This window comes from Cnephaeus nilssonii (genome assembly GCF_951640355.1).
Source record: "Cnephaeus nilssonii genome assembly, chromosome: 6".
NCBI classification, from domain to species: Eukaryota; Metazoa; Chordata; class Mammalia; order Chiroptera; family Vespertilionidae; genus Cnephaeus; species Cnephaeus nilssonii.
Genome location: NC_137077.1, coordinates 7796833 through 7811960, shown reverse-complemented (window position 1 = coordinate 7811960; position 15128 = coordinate 7796833). Strand labels below are relative to the sequence as shown.

Genomic DNA, 15128 nt, shown 5'->3' with positions numbered 1-15128 from the left:
GGCGAGCCCCGCCCTGCCTGCTCACGCACAGAGCAACCCCTGGTCTGACCTCCCAGGTCATTCTCTGCTCAGCCCATCCTGCCTCCCTCAGGTTTCTAGAAGGAAGAGCCTGCAGGGGACAGTGGGACCCTGGGAAAATTTCTCCCTCCACCCCATGGGCTTGTCCTGAGACACTTCCTTTCGCAACCTCCCCACACGCCCCCAATGCCCCCCTTAGTCACCCTTCTGTGCCCAGCGACGAGCACCTCCCTGAGCACAGCACATGCTCACTGCCTCCTTGCATTGCCTTGGTCCCTGCTCCTATTGCAGGCCCCGCCCAGGCAGTTTCCAGACTTTTGCTTTTGAAGGTCCTTCTGCCAGGAGCACCTGCTTCTCCCACCTGGAACAACATGCTCATCCTTCACAGCCCAACTCTGGGATCACCTCCTCAGAGAAGCCCTCTGGCATCTCCCCCTCCCAGAGTCCACTGTCCCCTGCAGGCTCTGCTCCCCTGGCACCTGAGGGAGGCCCAAGGCCTCTGAGTCCGCATCTCCCCTGACCCTTTAGATCAGGCCTCCCTGAACCTGTCCCTGGGGGCCGGGTCAGTGCCTCGGAATCACGGCAACTGTCCGAGGAGGCCATCCCAGGTGGTCATGGCCGTCTGTGGGAGCACAAGTTCGTGGGCGTTGGCAGAGAGAAGCTGCCTGTTTCCTCTCAGGCCCCTTTCCTCCTGACAACAGATCTCTCTATAGGAAGCCCAGTGGGGCGCCACGGCCACCTCCCCCACTTTTCAGGGAGGGGGGCAGAGTGATGATGGTATTGCATGAGGACCACACACCAGGGCTAGACAAAATCCCCCAGCAAAGGCCTGGTCTCAGAGAAGAGGACGCCAAGGGGAGGGGAGAGGCAGGCCTTGCACCAGGTGACTCAGGGGCGGGGCCAAGATTCAGAGCAAGTGTCACAGTTGGCCTCTGGCCCTTGTTTAAAAGTTATTTTTGGTCTTGTTTTCCTGTAACCTGCCTTCCTCCTGGTTCCTCCCCCTTTCACTAGCCTGACTGCCTATGGTCACCCCCACACCCTGTGAGGAGCAGAGTCATGCCAGACCCACAGGGGCGGAGTCCCGTTGTCCAAAGGGTCCTCTGATAAGAACGCAGAAAGGACCCCAGACGGACATCCGTGGACTCGGTGAACACGGTCTCCTGGCGGAACAACTGGAAAGAGGGGGCTACAAAGCCACATGAGGTGAGATGGGCGCCTCTTGGCATGAGCTGAGATCACCCCACTTAGGGACCCTAATGACCCAGTGACTATTCAGTAGGGCTCAGCTGGACCCTCGACCTCACAAGAAAGGTCACCTGGGATGACGACAGCTCGGAGGTGGGGTCTTGGACAAATTCTTGGTCAATAAGCCATCTCAGCCCACTGTGAGGAAAACCCCCACTCTGGGGAAAGTAACCCCAAAACCACAGGGACAGGGGTCTGGCATGTGCCACCAGCATCGCCTGGTGGAGGCTGGAGGAGTCACAGCTGGAGGCACTCAGCCAGCACCCTCACCCCAGCCCGGCCCAGTCCCTCCAACACGTGGGGAGGGGAGGTTGGCTCAGACACGCTGGACACGAAGAGTTTTGTGTCCAGAGCAGGGCCCTGTCTCCCTGTCCTCCTCCTGTTTATAGGGCAGTGGGGTGGGCAGGGAGCACGGAACCCAGGGGGCTGGGGCCGTCATCAGAGTGGCTCGCTGAGGGCACCGTGGGCTGCAGAGCACAGGGCACTGCTCTCCATGCCAACAGCACCTGCCAACCTCACGGGAAGTGGCCTCTGGCCTCAGCCCTTGTTGCCAGGCTGCCAGCATCACCCAGGGCACAGCCTCCTTGTCTTTCCTCAGGTGGCAAAATTGGGCCCCGAGTGAGGAACAAGGTCAACGTAGGAAGGTCAGGACTGAGAATAAAGATGACAAAACTCAAACCTATAGTGTTAGCATTTTTATGTTGAAGTCAAGACGAATGCACTGTGTTTAATTTCAATGAACGTACAATGTGTAAGCCAACTGGGCACATTCTCAGAGTTAACAAATTTTGGATTCCAATTTAAAACAGGAAATGGAGTAATTTATCTCGATTAACGATTGGAAGTGGAAAGGCACTCTGCCCAGAACAAAGGATGAGAGGAGGGAGCCTCAAGTTCAGCAGTTCCCAGCACAGGAGGGGTGGGCAGTGGCGGGCAGGGTGCAGGGGGGGCTGTGAAAGCCGCACCATCAGACACCTCTGAGAGCTCCGGGAGGCACCTCCTCCCAGACTTTAGAAGTAATAACATCCGCCCTGGCTGGTTTGGCCCAGTGGATGCAGCTTTGGCCCTCAGACTGAAGAATCCTAGGTTCAATTCCGGTCAAGGTCCCGTGCCTCAGTTGCAGGTTTGATCCCCAGCCCTGGTCGGGGCGCAGGTGGGAGGCAACCAATCGATGTGTCTCTCTCACATCAATGTTTCTCTCTCTCTTTCCTTTCTCTCTAAAAAATCAATGGAAAAATATCCTCAGGTGAGGACGAACAACAAAAAAGTAATAGCATCCAATTACTGAGAAAGTCAAGATGGCAGTTCCTCAAAGATTAACCGGAGGATGACATCACGATCCAGCACTTCTCCACATGCCCCCCAAATCCAAAGCGGGGTCTCCAAGAGAGACCTGTCCACTCATGTTCATGGCAGCATCACTCACAACAGCCAAAGGTGGAAGCTACCCACGTGTCCATCGGTGGGTGAACAGATAAGAACCTGTCACACACACAATGGAGTATTATTCACCCCGAAAAGGCCATTCTGACAGGCTACCGCATGGAGGAACCTTGAGGACAATATGCTTCCGTAATAGGCCACCACAAAGGACAAATGCCGTATGACTCCACCCGTGAGGTACTGGGCTAGACAAGTTCATAGACAGGAAGCTGTCAGGGGCTGGGAGGGGAGGGGTGTGGAGTGACTGTTTCATGGGGAGAGATTTCCAGTTTTCCAAAAGAAAACAGTTCTGTGGGTGGTGATCTCTGCACAACAATGTGAAAGGACGCAGTGCCGCCGAACTGTACCCCTAAAACAGGTTTGGAGGGTACACTGTGGTGTGCATCCTATCAGGATTTCTCAACATGTAATTCATCCGGTGAGTGGTACTGTACTTTCCGTCCGGAAGACAAAACAGGCTGGGCGCTTAAGGGGTTAAGAAGCCCAACGCTCACGGGAAAGAAATAGCAGCCCTTTACACTCGGGGAAGCATAGTCACCCACACAATCCTAGCTATTGCCCGGCCGGCCGGCGAGGAAACATTTCTCTCACCTTCCCAAACAGAAGACCGAGGTTCCCACGGGTGACAGGCTGGCCCCAGGAGGGAGGAAGCAGCTGGTCTGGTTCCTGTTTCCTTCTGGTTTCTGGACCAAATGCCATTTCCCTACAGCAACGGAAGTCCTTCAAACCCTCAAGGATTCTCAAAGTGTCATTTTCTGCCCTAAACGCTCCCTGAGCTCGATTTGTCAGAAAACGTCCACACCTCAGCCCTGGCCGGGTAGCTGTTGGCTAGTGTCGTCCTGACACGCCAAGGTTGGGGTTCGATCCCCGGTCAGGGCACATACAAGAGTCAACCCGTGAATGCATAAATACATGGAACAACACATCCATGTTCCTCTGTCACTCTCCCTCCCTGCCTCTGTCTCTAAAATCAAACAATAAAAAATTTTTTAAAAATGTTCCACATCCGTTGTCAAGGTTGTAATGAGGTGGTGAACCAGAAACCAACTCAGGAATGTCCGATTTGAGAACCAGTGTAAGCAAATCAGGCAGCCCGGAAACCACGTTACTGAAAAGGACAACCCCCCAAGCCTATGGCGCCTGGCCCCACCTCCCTCCCATGGCATCTCCTGCTGCTTCCTCTCCAGGGAGGAAGTGCACCTGCTCAGAGGCTGGACTGGTCAAAAGGTCCTATCCAGGCCGGCCAGCTTGGCTCAGTGGTTGAGCATCGACCTATGAACCAGGAGGTCAAGGTTCAAATCCCTGTCAGGGCACAAGCCCCTTTGGAGGGGGCGTGCAGGAGGCAGCCAATTGATGATTCGCTCTCATCACTGGTGTTGGTATCTCTCTACCTCTCCCTTCCTCTCATATGTATGTATGTATACACTGAGTGGCCAGGTTATTATGATCTCTGAACACATAATAATCTGGCCACTCAGTGTATATCCTATATAATAAAAGGCTAATATGCAAATTGTCCCCTCGACCAGGAGTTCGACCAGCAGGCAGGCCGTCCAACCGCCCATGTCCCCTCCCTGTGGCCAGGCTGGCCGGACCCCACCCATACACCAGGCTCTACACACACACACACACACACACACACACACACACACACTGAGTGGCCGGATTATTATGCGTTCAGAGATCATAATAATCTGGCACTCAGTGTATATTACACATTTAATAAAAGAATGTCCTGCCCGGAGGCACCCAACTGTCCTTAGCAACCCTGCTGCCCAGTGGCCCTGGCTCGCAGCTGGAGTCCACAGGCGCCCGGCTGCCCTTAGCAACCCTGCTGCCCAGCAGCCCTGGCTCGCGGCTGGAGTCCACATCTCTCGTCAAGTGGGTGCCATCTCCCTTCTGAGGAAAACCTTTGCTCCCTCCCCCTTTTGCAACTGCGGGGACTTTGGTCTCTTTACTTCCCTTGTCCTCCTGGTGAGCAAGGGCCTGGTTTATTTATGCTCTGCCTTTGTTAACAGAATGAACGAGCCAAGCTTTGACAGTCCTACGAGAGCCTCCTGCTCCAACACCCTCAGGCTCACCCACCAAGTCCCCATCCTGCTCCCAGGGCAGACTGCACTGTGTGATGACTGAGGAAGCCCCCGGAACTTAGTGCCTATCTCTACCTTGAGCCAGCTCAGTGTCAAGCACACAGCAGGTGCTCAATAACTAATGAACTAAGGCTTAAAGGAGACACTCCTAGCTTCCTTGGCCCGGGCCCAGCCTACCTCTCTGTCTCTCTCCTTTTCTGCATGACTGCCGCCCCACCCTGGCCCGTGCCCAGCACGCTGCCCTGCTGGCAGCTTCCAGGATGCACCGCGCAGGTGCCCGCTGCACAAGCACAGCACAGCGCCTCCAGCCCTCGCTGCGCACAGACACCACAGACACAGGCTCATAGCACATGGACTCTTTATTGTGACGCTCAGTGGAAACCTCTGGAAACCAGCTTCCTGTAGTGGTGACAGCTGCAGCACATGCTAAGGCACTTTTACTCTAGAAAAAGGGTGGGGTGCGATTCCATTCACTCCTTTGTGACAGCAACTGGGACCTGAATTCAGAGCTTTGGAGGCATATGTAGCTTTTACACAGCTTCATGATTTGTGGAGTTTGTTTCTTTAAAAAAAAACCTTCTTTGCCATAAGTAAGTCTAAATGCAGCATATACATAACAGTTAGGAATACAGGGAAATCAGCAACCAGTGCAGACCAGTGTAGGACACGCTCCTCTCCTAAACAGGCTCCAAAGGAAGGCAGTGACGAAGACCAGGGGTTTACCATTTATTACAAGGGGGAAGAAAACCTTTTATTTTTCTCCTTCCAAAAACATCTGTGCAGATGGTGGGTTTTTCAACGGTACTGAGTCAACGGTGCCAATAAACGACCCTCGGGCCCAGTCCTGGAATAGGTCAAGGTCGTGTGGGAGGTCACTGGCCCCGTCTGATGCCTTGGCTGTCAGATCTGGGACAAGTCTCTTAACCATTAAATATATTTGGTCCCCAAGAGTGTTGGGAGAAGCCACTGCTGGCCTTTCCGGCTTGCCCCTAAGCCCTGTCTGCGGGTCCCGGCCTGGCTGTGGCAGGGCAGGCTGCCCTCCGCAAAGGAGGGGAAGGGGTCATCATTGCACTTGAGACGCTCTAGAATCAGGAAGGGGACAGTGCGCTGCCCAGTGGGGGTGGGGAGGAACGACCCCCTACCCCATCCCCAGCACTCTGTGCCCTGCACAGAGGTGGCGGCCCTGGGCCTGCTCTGGCCGGACCACCCAGAGCCCACGGAAGGGGGCCGGTGGGGCAGAGGGTGTGAGGTCACCGCGTGTGATTGCCAACAGCAAAGAAGGGGGTAGGGAAGAGCTGGTGGCAGAGGGGGTAAAGGTGACGATTCTTCTGGGGTGTTGGGCTATCAAAACTTCTTAGTCTGAAGAAAAATAGATTCGTAGAAAACTCTCTTGCCCGTCCCCGGCGGCTGCCCTTCTGGCCTTACCACCTTGCGCTTTTGGCAAGAGGAGGCCGAAGACCCTGCAGGCCACTCTGTCCCCAGCCAGGGGCCCAGGGCCCTGACTCTTTGGTATCAGATTCTCGGGGTGGGAGGGAGGGTGGGGAGGCAAGGGCAGGCGAGGGGAGGGCTGCAGCAGAGAAGCCAGAGGCCCTCACAGGCCTGGGGGGCAGGGGGAGGCACAGGCCTGAGGTCCCCTGGCTGGGTGACAGGGGCTGGGGTCACGGTCACAGCAGTCCCAAGGAGGTGAGGGGGTGCTGCGGGGGCTAGAAAGGGGAGGCGGAGTCATCCGTTGGTCGTTCGGTCTGTCTGTCTGTCCTTCTGGGGCAAGAGGCAGAGAGGTTATTCGGCAGCTTTGGCCTCTGCCCCGTCGGCTTTGCCGTCCACCTCGTCGTCCGAGCACTCGCCAGTGCCTTTCCGAGCCATTCGGCGGGGCACAACAAATGGCAGGTCCCCACGCCTGCAGGCAGAGGCAGAGGGTCAGAGGGCCAGCCAGGGTGGCCCAACACAGCTCACACACCACAGCGACCCCTAGAGGCAAATGGGCGCCTAACATCCCACAGGAGAAGCGATACAGGCCAGGCGGGCTCTCAGGGAGCAGGTGGTTAAAGTGGAAGCAAAACCCACCAGGAAATCAGGACGGAGGACAAGGGGGAAAGGACTAGAATAGAAGGAGGGGCCTTCTGCAGCATGCCTCCCTTTCCTCAAACTGAGGACAAAACGGAGACGGAGAGATGCAGGAACACAGTGCGGGAAGCCCGGCACCTTCCTCCCACCACGTGTAAGAAAGCAGTCTTCAGTGCTGACAGAAGGCCTGCTCCTGTGGACTGCGTGCGTGAAAAAGGACTGCCGTGAACAGCAGGCAGCGATGACACTGGGGAGAGGCCCTCTGTCCTGCAGGTGCGGTGAGAGGGCAGCAGCTGCGTTCAGCAAGCGCTCGCGGCACCGAGCGTGGGCCGGACCCGCAGCTGCCTCACACCTTCTAGTTCAAACGTCCAGCATGGGACCCTCGGCATCGGATTGGGAGCGGCCGCAGGAGCAGACTTTGCAGATGGGATGGAGTAATAGAATTTAATGTCCATCCACAGGCTGGGCCAGAGCCCAGAGGGCAAGAAGAACCCGGGGCAGCGGCCCTGACGCCACTTTCTCGGCCTCCAGGGCTGTGCTCACTGACGTCGAGCACAAACCACTGTGAAAGCAGAAATAACAGGAGGGGGCCGGCGGAGGCAGGGCTCACCTGAGCTTGTTCTTGAGGGAGCTGACCTCCCGGTTCATGGCGTCCGCGGTCTCGGTGGCGTCCTCCAGCTCACGCTGCAGTTTCCTGCGGGAGGCGTTGGCCCGCTGGGCCTCCTCCTCGGCCTCCTCCAGCTGCCGCTTGAGCTGCTTCAGGCGGGTGGACGCCTTGTCGGCCTGTGGGGATGTGTGGCCAGTGGCCATGGTTAGGCGTCCTGGGCGAGCGTGGCCTGTACGGCCCCTGGCCAGCCCACCGCTCTGCCCACAAACACACCTGGTCCTTGAACTGCTCGGCGTTCCTGCGCTCATCATCCACCTGCAGCAACACGTCCTTCAGCTTCTTCTCGGCCCGACGCACCTGCTTGCAGGCCGCCTGGCGCTCCCTGCCAGGCACAGACAGCGCGGCTTAGGGGGACACCCTCCTTCAGAGGGTCCGGCCCACACACCGCAGGCTGGACCACCCACTCCCGGGCCTCACTGCTACTTCCCCCCAGGGAGGCCTCGATGCTAAGGCAGCCCCCCTCTTTACTGGACACCCACTGTGAGTTTTGGCTCTTCTGGGAGCCACGTTAATTGGCCCCATTTCACAGATGGGGAAACTGGGGCTCCGAGAAGAAAAGGGACACATCTCAGAGCATATGTGGCCCTAGGAAAAGGGAAAATTGAGATGGGGGGCCCAGTGGGACCCCTATTACCTCCCAACAAGTCTCTGTCTTGCTGAGCCCAGACTGTGCCCAGGTGGTTGTGAACGCCTACCTCTGTCTGAGGCAGCCTACCAGACAGTCCCCCAAACCTCAACTTCAGAGGTGGGCCCCGGGCTCCTCAAGCTCTACAGGCCCCAGGGAAACGGAGGAGAGCCCGTCGGGATGGGGAGATGAGCCGCAGGGACAGGAAGCTGGTTCCTGACTACACCCACAGGGGCCTGAAGCTCGCTCAGGTGACGGGAGAGGGAGACCTACTTCGTCTCGTTGTCCAGCTGCTCCTCCAGCTGCGCGATCTTGGCCTCCAGGGCAGTGATGGAGGCCTTGTACTTGGACTTGACAGTGCCCTCCATCTCCTGCAGCTTGACCTTGAGCTCCTTGTTCTGGCGCTCCAACTGCTGCCTGGCGTTCTCGTTCTTCTGGGCGTGGCTGCGCTCGAGGTTCAGGTCTGTGTTGATCTGATCGATCTGTGGGAAGAAGGGCTCGTGAACGGAGGAAGGCTGGGGACCCTGCTGGGGACAAACCCCACAGATCCCCTTATAACACCAGGTTCCCCAAATTTAACAGGGGCCAGGACATGCTCCCCTAAGCAATCAGGAAGCTGCTGGCTTGGCCGAGGTGGCACTCAGGACCCACAGCCCGAGCACGGTGCAGTGCCAGGGAGTGCCCAGGCCGCCCAGCCCTGCCCACCTGCAGGTTGGCCTTCTTCAGCCTGTCGTTCACCAGCTCCGTGTTGCCCTGCTCCTCCTCCAGCTCCTCCTCCAGCTGGGCGATGCGAGCCTCCAGGCGCCGCTTCTCCTCCAACGCCAGGGCTCTGGGGAGGCCGGGAGGAGTGAGAAGGGGCCAGTCCCAGAGGGGGTGAACCCCCCACAACACCCACCTGTACATAGTGGCTCACTCACCCTTTGCCGCTGCTGTTGGCAATCTCGTCGGCCAGCTCGTCCCGCTCCTGCTGGGCCTGGCGCTTGGCACGCTCTGCAGCTGCCAGTTCCTGCCACGAGAACCCAGAGTGTGACCCCCTGGCAACCCGCTGCCCTGAAAGGCCACCCCTTCCCTTCCTGGTCCTCTGCAGTGCCATCCTCCCCAAGACCCTGGCGCCCCCTCTAACCCCCTTCTGGGCCTGCCTCCTCCATGAGGTCCTTCCCCATGAGCCCCTCTGGCTCACAGGGCTGATTCCTCCCTCAGAGGTCACAGATTAGGCACCACAGGTTTATAAAGCTCCCCCGCCCCCCCCCCATCTAAGTGCTCAGAACCAGGCCTGGAGCCAGGGATGTAGCGAAAAATAACAAACTGTTGTGGCCTAACGGGGCATGCTGGTCCCTCTTCATCCCGGGTAGACCAGATATCAGGAGAGACGTGAGTTAGGACCTGGGTGTGAGGTCTCTGAAAGCCAGGTGGAAGAGAGGGACTTGACCCCCAGGGTGAGGGCCCATGGACAAAGGCCCTCATGTGACCATGGAGGGAAGGATCCCACCCAGGCCCTGGCAGGAGAGCACAGTCAATTAGCAAGAGTGGACAAGGACCTGCCTGGATGTCTGGCCCCCACTGCAGAAGCCTGCCCAGATCCTGAGGAAGCTCTATGCCTCGTGTGTGATAGACAAGGGGACACTCGGCACACAAGCCTCTGGGAGGGAGCTCTCTTGGCCAGGAGGCCATTCACTGAGGGAGGTGGAGGTTACAAACTGAAATCCTGCAGGGAATTCTTTCATAAAGACCCACCCCAACTAAATCCTGGAGTTCCCCTTGGCAAACTGCGGCTCGCGAGCCACATGCGGCTCTTTGGCCCCTTGAGTTTTTAGCAAAGGCCAGCTTAGGAGTACCCTAATTAAGTTAATAACAATGTACCTACGTATATAGTTTAAGTTTTAAAAATTTGGCTCTCAAAAGAAATTTCAATTGTACTGCTGATATTTGGCTCTGTTGACTAATGAGTTTGCCGACCACTGGCCTAGCTTATCTTCAGCCCTGACCAACACGAGCCCAGTGGAGGTCCTGCACTGCCACCTGCTGGCCAGAGGGCAGAGACTCTGATTGACCCTTTGGCCCTGATCACCTCCTGCAGCTGAATCATCTCGGCTTCCATGCTCTTCAGCTTCTTCTCGTTCTCCTTGGCCTGTGCCAGGATCTCCTCGCGGGAGGCCCGCGTGTCATCCAGCTCGCGCATGTAGTCCTTCATCTGGGCCTGTGGGGGGAGGAGACACTTGGTACCTTGGTACCTCCACCCCGACCCCAGTGGCCACTCAGGTCCTGCCCACCCCACCTCCCACCTCCCACCCAGACCAAGGGACAACCACCAATAGGACCTTGTGGCTGCCCTTTTCCTTGACACCACAAGGAACAAGCTTAACTAAAAGGGCAAAACAGTAACCAAAGACAAAATGCTCCTTTACCCGACACCATTTTATACTCACTGACCGTCCGGATCTACGACGCATACCCTGGGCAGCGTCAGTCACCGTGTCCATAGGACCCACGTGGCTCATGTTTCACTTTCTACAACTCCCTGTTGGCTTGAATCCTGCGCTCCGGCACCATTCCCTCCCTGCACCCCCCTCCCCGCCCCCACACCTGCTACTCTGCCAGGTTATCCCGACCTCACGCAGGAGCACATTTCCTTTCTTCTTCTCCTGCCGTCTGTTTTAATCCTAAAGATCTTGGTCAAGTAGCTTTCAGACTGTTCCCACTCAACCGCTGGGCCTGAGTCCCCGTCTGTGAGACGGACTGAGGGCACCAAGACCTTCCTCGGACAGGGGAAGGCGGCAATCATCCGCATTCCTGGCCACCCCACTAGACTCCCAGCCCCAGGCTGACCCCAGCACCCCGCGTGCGGCCTGATCTGCTGTGGTCGGGCCTGACCGCACCTGCAGCTTCCGCAGCTGTTTGATGGCTTCGTCGCGGTTCTTGTTGGCCGAGTCGATGTGGGCCTCCAGGTCCTTCAGGTCCAGCTCCAGCTTCTTCCGTGCGGCCACTGCCAGTGAGCGCTGCTTCCGCTCGTCTTCCAGCTCTGCCTCCATCTCCCGCACCTGGGGGAGATGCCAACAGCTCAGGAGGCCGGACCCACACACAGACCCGACTCCAGCTCTGCGACCAGGTGGGTTTGGCCCAGCTCTGTGGATCCATGGGGCCTCCAGAAGCCAATGAGAATTACTAACAAAAAATCCTGATATGGTCACTGTTCCTCTGCCCTGCCCCTCCCCCCAATTTCACAGAAGAGAGGACTGGAAGACATGGCCAGGGAGCCTTCCACCATCGAGGTAGATAAAGGAGAGAGGAAGTCTGCTGGAACCTGGCGGGGTGGAGGCTTCTATGCCCACCTCTGCCCAGAGGCCGAGAGGGCCTGACCCTGGAGCGGGAGGGCCACACGCACCTGTCTGACCAGCTGCTTCTTCTTCTCCTCGCTCTGCTCGTCCCGGCCCTGCAGGTCCCGCTCGAACTGGGCCTTCATGGCCTGCAGGTTCACCTCCAGCCGCAGCTTGGCATCCTCGGTGGCCTGAAGCTCATCCTCCAGCTCCTCCAGCTGGGTCTTCATCTCCTCCACCTGCTGCTCCAGGGCCCGCTTAGACTTCTCCAGCTCGTGGACCTGCCACCGAGGGAACTCGAGTCAGAAGCAGAGGGACAAGGGGTCCCCGAGGGCTCAGTGTCCGATCACCCACTAATCCTCCGTGCTGCCCCACGCGGCCCCTCCCGGTACTCACACTCTTGCCCACGTCATCCTTGGAGCTCATGAGGTCCTCCATCTCCGTGCGGAACTGCTTGTTGAGCCGCTCCAGCTCTGCCTTCTGCTCCATGGCCTCCTCCAGGGCCCGGGCCAGCGACAGCGCCTTGGTCTCCTTCTCTCGGGCCTCCGCCTCTGCCCTGTCACGCTCCTCCGCATACTTGGCAGAGACGGTCTTCTCCTCCGCCAGGAGCTGGGAAAGACATGGCCATGAGACTCGAGCAACGGCTCTTAGAAAGAGCTCAGAACCTGCGGACCCCAGGCCGGTAGCACGTGCAGACTGTGGCTGAAGGTCCAGCGCCGGCTCTGAGGGGAGGGGACCAGGAAGAGCAAGCACAAGCTGGTTCCCAGGGTGACAGGCACTGTCAGTGTGTAACCGATGAGGGCAGAGATCACCTCTGCCACCAGGACTTAGGTCTCTCATTTTGTCACTCACTAATGGTTCTTTGTCCCACGGCTCCCTCCATAAGAACCACAGGAAACATGGCCGCTCAGACCTGGAAGGGCTTTGTTCTCCTGAACGACCTGATGAGTGTGACTCCGGCTGCTGTGGCCTCGCCCAAGGACGTGAGTTTAAATCCCCCTGGTGCCCATTCTTCCCGTGGGCCTACCCTTGCTGAGCCTTATTTTCCCACCTTCCCATCCCCTTGGCCCCGCCCCTCATTTATTCCGTGGACCTGTTTCTTAAAGGACCAGCGAGTAAGCGCTTTAGACTTTGCAGGCTGTGTGTATGCAGCCACCACCTGACTTTATAACAGGAAGGCAGCCAGAGACACCAGACAGGAAGCAGCCTGGCTGAGCGCAATGCGCCCTCTGCCATAGCGGCACAAGGCCGGGGAGCTGAGCCCTGATTTCTCCCATTTTCTATCCCAGCCCACTGCCTGCCCTCTATGTGCTGCCTCAGGTCCTTTAGAATGAGGAAGAGGCATGAACACATGCATAAAAAAATCGGTTCATTATAGAAGGTGTGAAAAACATAAGAAACCAGAAAGCGGAAGTCACTCCTGAGCCTATCAAATGAAGATGCCCTGTTCCGAGCACTTTCTCATTTTGTTGTTAATTCTCACCTGAGGATATTGTTTCCACTGATTTTTAGAAAGAGTGGAAGGAAGGGGGCGAGACACACAGAGAGAAACATCAATGTGGGAGAGACACATCAACTGGTTGCCTCCCGCACATGTCCCTACGGGGGCCGAGGCTGAGCCTGCACCCGAGGTGCGTGCCCATGACCGGAATCGTGACCTTTCAATCTGCAGGCCACCGCTCTAGCCACTGAGCCAACCCGGCTAAGGCCGAGCCCTTTCCCGCCAGGCCCCTCAACAAGTGGGAAGCCCACACCGCTGAGCGCCTGCTGCTAGTGACGGGACCCCAGGGCTCCCTCGGTGTCCGCGGCCGAGGCCCGAAGCCCTGGTGTTTGCAGAAGAAAGGAAATGGGAGCAGGCAGACGGCACACACCTGGTCAAACTTCTTCTGCTTCTTCTCCAGGTTGGAGACGCTCTGCCGCTGGTGGTCCAGGTCCACGAGCAGGTCGTCCAGCTCCTGCTGCAGCCGCGTCTTGGTCTTCTCCAGCTTGTCGTAGGCGGCCACCTTCTCCTCGTAGCGCTGGCTCAGCCCCTCCAGGTCCTTCTGCAGCTTCCTCTTGGCTTCCTCGGCAGTCTCCAGGCACCCCACACCATCCTCCATCTTCTTCCTCATGTCGGTCACCTGGGCAGGAGCAAGGAGTAAGGAGACACCCAAGATGGCACCTGTTCAGGTCACGCACCTGTGCCCGAGACAACTAGGACTGGCCTGCTACCTCATGAATGGAGGCCAGGGAGCCACCCATTTGCAGGGCCTCTCCACTGTGACCTACCCCTTACAAGGGCTCACCCAGAAGCGAGCATCCTCATCACCTGCCCCAGGCAGCAGGGCCAGTGCCCTCTGGGGAATTGGTGTGGGGGAGCCAGGAGGACCCAGACACCGTCCTGCAGCCTCCTCCTTGCACCTGGACACAGAGCTGCCATCACGCTCACGTGCTAGCTACTCCCCCCAGACCGTGGAGCGGACCGTGCACCCATTCTGAGCTCAGGGCAGGCCTCCCGACCAGGCACATTGAAGTCCCCAGACAGGATCTAGAAGAGGGCTCCTGATCGAGTTTGGATGTGGGACCTTTGACCGTCTAGAGCAGACTACGAACTCCTCGTCATAACGTCCTGATACACATAGAATGCATTAGGACTATCAAGAACACCAGTACAGGAATGCAGCGGTGCTCAGATATTTAAAAAACTAGTTGTGACCCAAGTGCTTCTTTATTAGCACATCAAGCAGCAGCCTCCTGAAGTGCCAGGAGCACAGTGACGTCCCCGAAGCCCCGCCGTGGCCTGGACATGGGACTGGGTTCTAGTGAGCAAGGCCACCGGCACTGTGACCGCCATGGCTGGCTGTCCACTGGCATAAGGACGAAAATGCTAGATGTCGGCTAGAGACTGGTGAGGATAATGGTGTCCAGCCTCCTCCCGCTGAGTTCACGGGTCCCTGAATGCTACCTGGGCACCCTGGGCTAGGAGCCCGGGGCTGGAGAGGGCAGGAGCTCCCTGGGGAAGGGCACCCAGCACTGGCAGCTGGGGGGACCAGCAGACAGGGCCGTGCCTCCCCAGCCTGGGCCTCTTGCGGGGGAGCTAGCACCGAACCTGGGCCTGGAGGGTGGCCATCTGCTTCTCCATGTTCCGCTTGGCCTCCTCCTCCTCGTCCAGCTGCTCCCTCAGGGAGTTCTTCTCGTCTTCCACCTGCTTCAGCTTGGTGCTCAGGCTCAGCTTCTGCCGGTTCTCCTCCTGCAGCAGCTCCTACACGAGGACAAGAGGGGCGCGGGGCCAGGAGGGGCAGCGTCAGAGCCGCGCAGCCCCACACCCCTGGCGGGGGGGCAGCTGGTCCCTCTGACTCAGGGAAACCCTGCTGGGGAGCCAGAAGGACCCAGAGGTGTGGCAGGTGATGCACTGCCTCCTCCCAGGAAAGGCCCAGCTGCAGAGACCTGCTGCCACCCTCACCTGTGTGTCCTGCAGCTGGGACTCCAGGGTGGAGAAGTCCTTGGTGAGCTTGCTGGACTTGCTGTCAGACTGGGTGAGGAGGCCCGTCACGTTGTCCAGCTCAACCTGCAGGGACGGTGGAGACAAAGGCATGAGTCTGACCAGGCCTGCCCCACCTCCGTGCTTTCAGGCTAAGCTGAACCAGAAGCCTCGCCGAGGAGCCAGTTTGAAGCAAGAAAAA

The 15128-nt window shown here is 58.1% G+C and overlaps 1 protein-coding gene across 2 annotated transcripts in view; it reads right to left on the bottom strand.

Moving 5' to 3' along the window:
• Positions 1–5137: 5137 nt before the first annotated feature.
• The window catches only part of MYH9 (myosin heavy chain 9), an 89166-nt gene continuing 79175 nt past the window's right edge, over positions 5138–15128 (bottom strand). For both annotated transcript variants that reach the window (XM_079774753.1, XM_079774754.1), the window contains exons 29-41: positions 14909–15013; positions 14555–14707; positions 13338–13586; positions 11863–12075; positions 11535–11747; positions 11029–11190; positions 10221–10349; positions 9070–9158; positions 8858–8981; positions 8426–8634; positions 7741–7849; positions 7471–7643; positions 5138–6693 (exon numbers count right to left, since the gene is read on the bottom strand). In XM_079774753.1, coding sequence (XP_079630879.1) covers positions 6576–6693; positions 7471–7643; positions 7741–7849; positions 8426–8634; positions 8858–8981; positions 9070–9158; positions 10221–10349; positions 11029–11190; positions 11535–11747; positions 11863–12075; positions 13338–13586; positions 14555–14707; positions 14909–15013 — 2046 coding nt within the window. In that variant the 3' untranslated portion in view covers positions 5138–6575. The remainder of the gene's footprint in view (positions 6694–7470; positions 7644–7740; positions 7850–8425; positions 8635–8857; positions 8982–9069; positions 9159–10220; positions 10350–11028; positions 11191–11534; positions 11748–11862; positions 12076–13337; positions 13587–14554; positions 14708–14908; positions 15014–15128) is intronic.